Source organism: Pseudorca crassidens, chromosome 15, assembly GCF_039906515.1.
Source record: "Pseudorca crassidens isolate mPseCra1 chromosome 15, mPseCra1.hap1, whole genome shotgun sequence".
NCBI lineage: Eukaryota > Metazoa > Chordata > Mammalia > Artiodactyla > Delphinidae > Pseudorca > Pseudorca crassidens.
In genome coordinates, this window is record NC_090310.1 from 665316 (window position 1) to 676533 (window position 11218).

The window sequence follows — 11218 nt, forward strand, 5'->3', positions numbered from 1 at the left end:
TACAGCCTTTCAGTGAAATAAAGCAAACAAATGAACATTTATTTATGTTCATTTGCAAAGGTGAGTAAGTGTCCACGGTCCTCATTCTCAAGCTTAAAACTTGGAAAACTACGAACATTTCAGGAACTCGTTTCAGAACCTACCTTTCAGATTTGGTCATAGCATTACTGCCAAGAATGAATGGGGAAGCCGGATTAAAGATACATTTAAAAACACCCCCGATCACTTTTAACATGAATGACCTGCAAACACTGACTTGGGGCTGACGGGCTGATCGTGTCTGTCCTTCCCAGGATCCTGGGCCCAGTTTCCAGCAAGAACTAAGGTCCTACCTAGTCCACCAGCTCTCAGTTCTCGGGAGGCCCTCTAGTGACACCTTGTGGGCACTTCTGATACCGCAGCCACGCACCACCTTGGCCGGGGGACCAGTTACCGGACACTGGGCAGGCAGCCTGGCCTCTCGCCCTGCTCGGAACTGAGAGGCAGGACCGCAGCCTCGGCAGGGAGGGCGCGGCCGCACGTGGGTGAAGACCCCAGCCAGTGGGAGAAAACGCTCAGCTGCTCCCTGACTCTCCCTCCCCACGAGCCAGACCCTCTCCAGAGACACGATGGACTCCCTGAAAAGGCCGACCTGACACCCACTCGTCCAGTAGGGCAGTGGTGGGCCCACCGCCGGGCACCGAGGCCTAGACAGAGCCTGCACACCTGGAGAGCCCTGTGCCTCGGGGCACCTGTCAGAGTGCCTGTTAGCCTCGCCCCATCCCACCTGAGGCTGCCATTTGTAGGGGAAGAAACTACAGCCAACGCTACACGACATGCTCAAGGTCACTCAACAAGTGGCCGCGCCACGACCTCATCATCCCACGTCTTGCAAACATTTCCACTGAAGCGGCCCAGCAGCTAAGGAAGTGAGCCCTTCCCGCCCAACGGGTGACCACAAACCACACGACTTCCTGCCAAGCCTTCTCTCAAAAATGCATGCAAACTTGTGACACTCAAAGGAATTCTCTGAACTTTCTCATGTTAGCACTCTCTACGAAAATTTAAAATACACTTGTGGCTTCCCGGTCCCTCGGCCACGCCCACTGACGCCCTTAAACTCCTCGAATGGGCAATTCTCAGAAAATGCTTAACTTTACTAATATAAGACGTACCCATTTAAAGCACGGTGACACCATGTTTTCATCACATTAAGAAAAAACTAAGCCAATGAAACACCTGATGAGGGTGTGGGGAAACTGATGGAGAGGAAGCTGGCATGACTTTCTGGATGGCAACTTGGCACCTTCCACCAAACTCTGAAACACGTCCCCTCCCGCACAGCAAGGCCGTCCAGGAAACCCTCTCTGAGCAGCCGGGCAGAGGAGCGATGACTCGCCCAGGTCCTGGGAGACCACGCAGCAGCAGCAGCCGTAAGGATGCCCGTGACTGCTTTCCTGACCTTTCACCCTCTGCGCCACTTCAGTGTCTATTCACACAGGTCCTTAAGGAAAATACTAACTTCTCAGAAAACTCTTAAATACACTTAAATACTCCAATCACAGTTAAGAAACACGAGTGGACTCCTAAGTTGATAATTCCTGATAAAACGTACACGTCTTTTGTCCTTTAGTTTGGATGATCAAGAATGGCGCTAAAAAGTATGACGTGAGCCCCGCCTTTTTTTTTTTTTTTTTTTGCGGTACGCGGGCCTCTCACTGCCGTGGCCTCTCCCGTTGCGGAGCACAGGCTCCGGACGCGCAGGCTCAGCGGCCATGGCTCACGGGCCCAGCCGCTCCGCGGCATGTGGGATCTTCCCGGACCGGGGCACGAACCCGCGTCCCCCACATCGGCAGGCGGACTCTCAACCACTGCGCCACCAGGGAAGGCCCCGTCTACCTACTTTTAAAATTTCTAGTACCCACAATTAAAAAACAAAACAAAACCAGGTAAAACTCACTTTAATGTTTTATTTAATCCATCATATCCAAAATACTATTTCGACCTGTAAATATTTTTAACAATGAGATATTTCACTTTTTTTTTGGCATTGACTTCCAAACCCAGTGTCTGAATTTGGACATTAACCTCACTTGAGAAAGACCTGATCTGTACTTAGATTTTATAAAATTTACAGCTGAAAAACCAGATTCACATATTCATGTTCTTGACATACTCAACACGGCTTCCTAATGACTGAATGCAGGTGACAGCTCTGTGGCTACGCTGGACGCCGGCCCCACGTGCTCCCCAGCGGCCAGTGGCCGCTGCACTGGCCCTGGACCGCAGAAAGGGCTCTGTCCACGTAGTCCCCAGACCCACAGCGTCAGGAACTCCGCTGGGGTGGGGTGGGGGGCGGTGGCACTGCTCTACCAGGCCCCGCACGATTCTGGTGCACCTGGACAACCACGGGTCCAGATCTAACGCCACCAACAGGACAGAGTGTAGAAAGAGCTGGATAACCCGCCCGTGGGATGGGAACTGAATACACCCCCCAACCACTATATATATATATATATATGTAAAACATTGTTATTGGAGTATGACTGCTTTACAATGGTGTGTTAGCTGCTGCCACACAACAAAGTGAATCAGCTATGTGTATACATAGATCCCCATATCCCCTCCCTCTTGCACCTCGCTCCCACCCTCCCTATCCTACCCCTCTAGCTGGTCACAACCATTATATTTTGAGGCTATGAAACCAAACAAGGAAGAGAAACTGCTTGGATTTTTGTTAATCCGCAAGCAGTGGGATGTCTGGAGCGCATGGCTGGGTGCCCCTGGGGCTATGCCTGGGATGGCATTTCTCTTCATCCGGTTCCCTGAGGTCCCAGGAGATGACGGCGCTCCTGACAGGCCCCAAAGCCCTCGGTGTCACCCCAATGCTTGCAGTCAGAGGGTCACAGGCTGTTCTCTCAGTCAAACAGGAGCGGTGGGCTGGGGGCCACCTCTGGACAAGGACCCCTAACAGGGTAGATGTAGTCCTGCCCCCGTGCCTGGGCTCAGATGCCACGTGAGGAAGACACAGTGAGATGCACTGTCGGTGCTTTAAGTGACAGAAGCCCCTGACCAGCTCAGCTCAGGGCAGAGCTGCTCGCGGCGGGACGTATGGAAGTGCTAGAGCATAAAAGTGTCCACAAAGTGCAAATCACGGACGGAAAGAGGCCAGTTTGAACAGACACAGTCACATCAACGCTCTACTCTCCACCTGAAAGAGAAGAAAACAGCTATGTTCTTAGGTTTGTCTTGATTAACTAGAAGCGGGTGATCGTACAAAAGACATTCGCCAAACACAGTGCTTCAGAAACCAGCTACAAAGTGTTCCTCTCGTCACCCTGTGCTGGCGGGACCTGCGTGTGCACCCGGGGTTGACAAGGTCCAAGGCCGGGCGTGCGTCCCCCTCCATCCCATCCAGCTGTGACGGAGCGCGGAGCTCCAGGCGGCCAGTCATGAGCGCTGAGCACTCACCGGCGGGACGGAGAACCGCCCCGCCCGACACGAGGGCAGCAACACCGCGCGCCCCCGACCAGTACCTGAAGCGCCGAGCCAGCCAGCCGCCCGGCCCCTCGCGTGAAGCCCCCGACGGCCCAGGTTCCGAGTCCCTTGCTGCCGAGCACCTGCGCGGAAGGGTCAGGTCAGAGCTCAGCCAACCCCTCACCGGTGCCGAAAGCCACGCATGCAGGGACGAGGTCACCCCCCAGCCCTGCTCGGGCACAGACACCACGAGAAACGGCCGAGTGGAAGTGACAGGTGACTCGGGCTTCCATTTCCACCCACGGAAGGTGGGGGCAGACCTTTCCACCGACCCGAGGAAGGTTCTCCCTGTAAATAACCAGTGAAGGGGCAGAACTGCCTCCATCAGAAGGTGGGGTGGAGTCCGACACCCAGGACCTATTTGGAGGGAGGGTCGCTGGAGGTTGGGGGGGTGAGCTCAGTGCGCTGACCCCACAGACCAGTGTCCTCATGCAAAGGGGACGCTTGGACAGCACCGTGCACAGGGAGAACGCCACAGGAAGGTGAAAGGCCAGGGTGACGCGTCCACAAGCCAGAGAACCCCGAGCCTACGGGAAGCACCCTCGCGAGGGGGAGGCCGGGGGAGACCCTCCCCACGGCCCCGCGCGGTGAGTAGGCATTTCTGGCTCCAGAACTGCAGTCCCAGCAAACAACGACTAGAATCCGGCTTCGATTTGGAATCCGCTTTTAATTAAGATCACATTCACCCAAACCCCTACAGCGAATGGTCAACACCAAGAGCTGAGCGTGCAGCACGGGTCCAGGTTGTCCCAACGCCATGCAGGCCGAGCCGGGCCTCTCCTCACCCCGCCGTGCTGGCAGCGGGGCGTCCACGGGTGCAGCCGTGGTCCTGAGGGTGTCTGTGCTGAATGCAGAAGCTGCCGCGACACTCGGCGCAAGCCACCCGCAGCATCTCTTTCCGCCTGCAGCCCTCTTTTGAGCAGCGGTACGTGAAAATCTGAGAAAGTACAAGTTGCTTCAATGTTCCAGCAGCCTCACCGAGCAATCATTCGACAAGCCCCGCCCCCCCCATAAGACCATCGGCATTTAAACTAGAAACGGTCCTTAGCTAAACAGAATGAAGGCACCGGGGTTTCACTGAGATGTCTTTCTGTCAGGTAAACAAGGAAATACTAGTTTAGGAGACAGAAAAGTTTTAACAAGTGGTAAATACAAAAGCGGCATTTTAAGTTGGGGTCTCATGTGAGATGCTTGGGGGGGTACTGCAGGAAAAGAACAAGACGGGGGGCAGGGGACGGGGACACGGGAGGGAAGGAGGCCAGGCCCGAGGCGTGGCGCACAGCCCTAGGGGGAGCTGGCGCAGGCTGTGTCCCGTCAGGGGCAGGGGAGCTGGCACAGCCGTTAGTTACTGCGGGGTCTTTGCGGTGATATAAACTCCCGGGCACTTCCGACTCTGTGTGGGTGACGGTGTCAGGGAGGAGGGGTCCGGCAGCCGGGGGGCAGCCCTCTGGCCAAGAAGGGCGAGTGACCCGGGTGCGTGGAAACAGTGCAGGTGCCAGTGGGGCCCGGAAGACGAGGAGGGGCAGCGCGCGGTGGGGAAGTGAGGGTGGAGCCAGGAGGGAGGAGGGCCTGGTCACCGAAGCTTCCGGAAGGCTCGGAGGCATGGCAAACACGAGCAGCAGCAACGGGCTGGAGGAGACGGGCCAGGAAGGGGTGGGGGGGGGGCTCCAATCAGAGGGTCTGGGCTGGAAGCTCAGGGACAGACTTCACCCTCTCCTGTTCCAGGTTATTTGTCATAATTGCATTTGTTCTGTATTTAGTGTAACATACAGAAACCGTGAGGTAAGGTGGTCAGAAGCCAGTGCCCTGGAGATAAGCTCTAAAGGCCAAGACAGCAGGGGGCAGCGCAGCCCGCATCCTAGGGAAACCACCCAAATAAACCCAGAGGCCCCAGGGAGCGTGCAGTGCTGGGCTGGGCCTGGGGACGCATGCAGGGCTCCGAGAGTCTCCAGTCCGAGGAGTGGACCAGCTGCCACGGGCCATGTCCAACCCGAGTCTCCTTAGACTCTAGTTGAGGATGGAGAAGTGACCACAGGTGGCGGCTCCGATTCCGCCTGAAGTTCTATAAAAGTGACCACAAAGAGATGTTCTGAAAAAGGATGGATGAACCCCAAAGGGCAAAAGATAAAAAGAAAACAGCCACAAGATTTTAATTTTTTTTTTTTTTTTTTTTTTTTTGCCTGTGCCACGCGGCATGCGGGATCTTAGTTCCCTGACCAGGGGATAGAGCCCCCTGCAGTGGACGTGCGGAGTCTTAACCACTGGACCGCCAGGGAAGCCCAAAACAGCCACAATATTTTAGAAAAAGCACGTGGACGAGCAGTGACGGACTCAGCAGACATGAAAAAGCTGAACTACGAGCCGGCAGGGAGGGTCAAGAAGCAGCGTATGTGTGACACAGAATCCCCGAAGGCTCAGAAATCGACAGCAGCAGAGGCAGCGCGGGTGACGCGGGGCCCGGGAGGAGGCCGCGCGTCTGGGAGGACCCCCGCCCACACGGCAGAGCCGCCCTGTCCCCGGCGCGCGCGCGGTCAGCTGCGGACCTGGCGCGTGGGGACGACTGACCACGACGTAGGAAAGACCACCTGTACGTGGGTCACACAGAGAAGAGGGAACTTGAGGGGAAAAAGGAGGCCGGCCCAGGAGGTCCAGCCCCACAGAGCGGGAGTCCAGAGGAGACGGCGACAGGGTCAGCCAGGGGGAAGCTGCCACACCCGGGGACAAGGAGGACAGCCGGCCCCTTGCGGGAACTCCCTGAGCAGCAGCAGAAGCGGGAAAACCCCCGACGCCAGCGAACGCCCAGGCGAGCCGCAGCGAGGGCGCCGCAGCGAGGGTGCCGGAGCCCAGCGGCCGGCGCACCGCGGGGACCGGGCGTCACCCAGCACTACAGGGTGAACGAGACAAACGCGAGCTGGATTTCAATGCCCTGCTTCAGTACATGGTACCACGTATTTAAGGAGAGGCAGGTGGCCGCTCCTTCCACCACAGCCGACTCCAAACGGACAGACGCGGGACTTCAGAACGAGCACCAAGACGACCAGAGCAGGAACGCCCATGTTTGATTTTACATCGCTGACATTTCCCAGGCGGAGCTTGGGAAAAACCACACACTAACAGAAGGATTCTAGAAAACCACATTAACTTTCCATCTTGGGAGGAATTCCTGTAACGAAAGCAAATCCTAACATAGGCCCTAATATTTAGGAAATATGCTCATACGACTGTAAAAACGCATGCTGTTCACAACCCAGGAAAACACCGATCAACTGTTAGGGTTTTATTCTGTACAAAAACTATTAAAACTACTTAGCCTCGCTGGATAACTGACCTTCCTTCCTCTGAGGAGAAACCAGCCCCCAGAGGGCTGACACAGACTCTGTCCTCACCTTCTCTTTCTTCTTCCCGGGGTGGTGCTTACAAGCTCCATCCATGTGCTCACCGACCACCACGTCTGGGACCTCTCCCGTTTTTACTGGGATGGGGCTGTTACAAAGTGGGCACACTGGCACCTGAACATCCTAAAAATAACAAATACAAGATGATATTCCAGATTCAGACAATCAAACCTCACACACACACACAAAGGCACAGTGGAACAGCACATTGAAAAGCAAACAGAGTACAAACACTGACATCTGCCCCCCACGAGAGGAGAGTGTGGTTGGCACAGGGGATCGGCAGCAAGGCATCCCTAGGGCTTGCAGACAGTTGCCTGAAGTGGAACCCAGGAGAACTGAAGAAACAGACTATTAACCACCCGCAGAAATGACCCTGAGACAGAGGTCAAGTGCAGCCCAGGAAGGCAGCTGGTGAACCGATCCAGAAGGACAGTCTCAGGGCGGCAGGGCTATCTGTCCAGCACCATGTAGTGAGCAGTGAAGCTGCCCAAACACCTCGAGGGTGGGGCTGCCAGGAAGAAACACCAGCCGTGAAGAGCCTCAGCTCCTTCGCCTGCCAACGGCCTCCCCGATGCTCCTTGTAGCTTCCGCCGCGGCCACGCAGGCAGACTAGCTCATCAGTCAAGGGCGCACGTGGCCAGGCTGAGCTCTCAGGCTCAGAACCACCACCAAGCCCAGCACTGGGGGGCTCTGGAGGGAATGCCCAGCATGGTTAAAATCCCTCTGGGCCAGGGCAGGAGCTGAGCTAATTTAGCTCAAGAACACTGAAGTGACATGTGGACGAGTAACAGGTAATCACAGAATCGCCATGCCAGCTGTCTGGGAACTGAGCTGGAAAGCCACCCAGGGGTGCTCCTGCAGCTGGCAAGTTGGCCAAGTTAAGAAATAAAGCATCATTCAGTCACCTCTAGGCAGACTCTCCCTATCCAGGGACACAGGAAGGTCAAGGCAACAGGCCAGGTAGTTTGACCTGGTCATCGGTGCCGGGTGAACATGAGTCACCCTCCCCCGCCCCCATGAATCAGCAAAGGGCCAGACCCCAGCCGACACTGGTCAAAGGGTGTCGCACTGTCACCCGCACTTCTAACTGCCACCCTGGGGAAGCAGCAGAGTGCTGACTGAAGAGCTCACGAAAATGCTCCCTGAAGCACCCAAAACAAAGTGAGTTCAGGCTGGGACCACCTGAAAAGTCAGTAACCAATGTCTTAAACCTCTGGACTTAGGCAAGTCTGTTTCCTTGCAGCCACCCTCCAGCTTCCACCATGAACTGTCTGAATCACCCAGGGAGGATGCCAAGGCTGCAAAGTTGCCCAAACAAGCAAGCATTTACAATTCTGCCCAGACCAGAGCTCCCATCAAGCGCTGCGCTGCGTTTCTTGTGCCCCACGAAGACAGAGCTGTTTCTCCTTGTGTGTTGAATAAAAGGAACTAAGCGTTTTAACATGTAAAGTAAGCTCTGTAGGTTTAGGTACAACAATTTCATTCCAGGAAAATAATCTGTTGCTTTAGAGCTGTGCCGTCCAGAGCTTTCTGCAACGATGGAGAAGCTCCACAGCTGCTCTGTCCACACACGGCTCCCGGAAACCTGAAACGTGGCTGGCGTCGCTGAGAAACAGGACTTTTAGGATTTATTTAATTTTAATTAAGTTTTCTCTACATGTGGCTAGTGTCCACTATCTCGGGCAGCGCAGTTTTGGAGAGTGAGGATGAGAATCTTTAGAATGAAGTATGACCAATTACCTTCTTGAATGCAAAGGGACATTTATGGGCAGCACAGGTAAAGTGATCTTTACAGAAATCTTGTTTACATGCATCACATTCTAACGGAAGAAAATCTAAAAAAAAAAAGAACAAAAACACACAAAAAACAGTAAAGTGTTTGAAAGACTAGAACAGAAGAATCATAGATCGTATTAAACAGGTATTTACCTTTGCTGAGTTCATATTATGCCTATCAAATACATCCTCGAGGTACCACATGAGAAAAAAATTGGGGGCCATGAATTTGACAATGCCAGCAACACTGCAGAACCGGCATAGCTATCCTTTCCAAAGAGACCCCACCTCACGGGGTACCACGTATTTAAGCAGAGCATTTAAATCCACTCCGTGCTGGCAGCCAGCCTTGTACCTAGCTGTACAGAACCAAAAACTCAGGCCAGCATCTCATTACTGAAAAGCCGGAAAGGCCAAGGCCCAGAGAACAACAGCTAATGAAGACAGTGGCCAGTTCTTCTCCCACATAGATGACAAGACACCCATTTCCTGTTAACGTTCTCCTAGAAGTGCTTACCTAGCTGATTGCAGGTTTTTTCTGAACAATGCTTCCCCAAATCAGGGAACTCCATTATGAGAAAATGTCCAAAACACAGATGACAGAGTGAAATGTAACCTGCAAGAATTAGAAATAATTAGGAGGAAAGCAAGGATGGTCCGAATTTCAGTCACCAGGGTTAATATTGCACAGCTGATATAAGTAAACACGCAGGGAGCATCAAATGCCCAAGTCATCTGGGCTCCTGCAGGGGCCTAAGTGTCACAAATTCTTGTCTTTCAGCAAACAGAAAATGGGACTTTTAGTGTAAGTAGAAAAGCTCCTTCAGAATCAAACCCCTTCGCAGACAGATTGTTTTTCAGTTCTTTTAATTCCTAGTTTATCAAGCTCAACCCGAATTTAAGTTTTCATTAATCCATATTTTGACCCATATTGACAGGGACGTCCCATATTCAACTACACAGCTACTAGGGAAAGTTACAGCCTCGGTGAACTTTAAATCGCAATTTCATCTACTGAATATACTCGACAAACAAAACTCTGTCACCAGGTGCTAAGTCACGTTACTTAACTACACTCGACTCAGTCCCCTGTTGCTGTCTTTAACTCCCTTATGCATTGAGTTTTACTCAGAATTTATTCCTTAATGACAATCAACCTGGAGTTGACCAGGGGAAGGGGAAGTCGTCAACTCACCAGTGGAAAACAGGTGGACAAACGGTGATGCCACTGCACCTGAGAGAAAACTGAAGTCCACGGCACGCCTCACAGGGGCCCCTCCGTGATCTGGCACCCACCAAACCTCTCAAAACTCTTGTCCCTCCCAGAATTCACGTCCCCGGGGCCTCTTCCGGACCTGCCCATCAGCTCTCCCGCTGCCGGGAGGCCTGGGATACTCTGGCCACAGCTGACACCCGCTCATGCCCTCAGGGCCCGGTTTAAAGCGTCACTCGGGGTCTTTCCTAACACCCTCACCTGGCCCCACCCAAATCGCGCTTCCTCTACTCTGTAATTCCTTTCCCAGGACCCGCTCGCTCGGCTTCCCACTGCAGCTTCGTTCCCTACTCTCGGCTCCGCGAAGCGCAGGGCCCAGGTCGGATCTGCCCATCCTGGATCAGCAACACCCAGCGGACGTTCGGGAATCAATCGATCGAGGACCGACGGGAAGCCGAACTCAACCCCGACGTGGTCGCGCTCTCGGCGCCGCAGCCGCGGTGTGAGAGCCCCGTTCTGCTAGGACACTGACGCCCTGCCAGTCCGAGGTTCGCGGCCCCGTCCGACCCCCGCCCGGCACCCCCAGGCCGACCCCGTACCTGGCCCTCGTCTGAGGCCTGCGCAGCCGCAGAGGGGAGCGGAAGGTGGCAGAGACCAAGAGCTGTCTTCCTGTCCGCGGTCAGCCGCGGGGGACAAGGCCAAAGGGACGAGGAAAACAGGATCCGAGCGACGGCCGAGGCCGGTCCGAGTCCGCGGGAGAGCCCAGCATCGCGCCGCCAGCACCTCCCGGCCATTTATTCGTAGCCGCCGGGTCAGAGAGCCACCGCCCTCCGGGCGTCCCCGGCGCGCCCCCGACGACGTCTCCGCCGAGCCGACCAATCGCGCCCTCCGCGGCCAGGCGTTCCCGGCGCGCCCCTAGACGTCACCGCTAGGCCGACCAATCGCGCCCTCCGCGGCCAGGCGTTCCCGGCGCGCCCCTAGACGTCACCGCTAGGCCGACCAATCGCGCCCTCCGCGGCTCCGTCGGCCCGCCCACTCCTCGCCTCTTCTCGAAATGTCCGGCGGCTTCTCGGGCTGAGGAGTCAGGGTGAGGCAGCTCTGCGCAGGCGCACTGGGCCGGCACCCGGAGCGGGGCGCTGAGGCAGGGCGGGCTGGGCCGGGGTGCGGGGGGAGGATACCCCGCGCTGGGCGCCACGGAGGCTGGGGGCGCGGGCGGCCGGTACCCGGCGCGAGGCTCCGCTGGAAGTGCGTCCAGCCGGCTCACGCACACAGGCACTGATTTTGCAGTTACAGATGAGCTCTAGCGGGTGGGCAA

General features: G+C 55.4%; 1 protein-coding gene across 5 annotated transcripts; it reads right to left on the minus strand.

Annotated features, from left to right (window-relative positions):
• Positions 1 to 1935: 1935 nt before the first annotated feature.
• Positions 1936 to 10793, minus strand: ZFAND2A (zinc finger AN1-type containing 2A). Of its 5 annotated transcripts, XM_067705290.1 has the most exons (8): positions 10503 to 10793; positions 9886 to 9924; positions 9208 to 9306; positions 8655 to 8749; positions 6845 to 7034; positions 4302 to 4453; positions 3516 to 3599; positions 1936 to 3190 (listed from the first exon to the last, which is right to left on the minus strand). In XM_067705290.1, exons 3-8 carry the CDS (start codon positions 9260 to 9262, stop codon positions 3167 to 3169), a joined length of 600 nt encoding a protein of 199 aa, XP_067561391.1. In that variant the 5' UTR covers positions 9263 to 9306; positions 9886 to 9924; positions 10503 to 10793; the 3' UTR covers positions 1936 to 3166. The 5 variants fall into 5 exon arrangements, with proteins under 5 accessions (XP_067561391.1, XP_067561387.1, XP_067561388.1 ...); XM_067705286.1 differs by lacking the exon at positions 9886 to 9924 and having other exon boundaries at positions 10503 to 10791; XM_067705287.1 differs by lacking the exon at positions 9886 to 9924 and having other exon boundaries at positions 6903 to 7034; positions 10503 to 10784.
• Between the last annotated feature and the right edge of the window lie 425 nt (positions 10794 to 11218).

Excerpts from the sequence above, each read along its gene's own strand:
- ZFAND2A (XM_067705290.1), bottom strand. The coding sequence starts at position 9,262 with ATGGAGTTCCCTGATTTGGGGAAGCATTGTTCAGAAAAAACCTGCAAT. Across the intron at positions 8,750-9,207 it reads AAAAACCTGCAATCAGCTAG|ATTTTCTTCCGTTAGAATGT; the intron begins GTAAGCACTTCT and ends TTTTTTTTTTAG. Across the intron at positions 3,191-3,515 it reads TGGCTGGCTCGGCGCTTCAG|GTGGAGAGTAGAGCGTTGAT; the intron begins GTACTGGTCGGG and ends CTTCTCTTTCAG.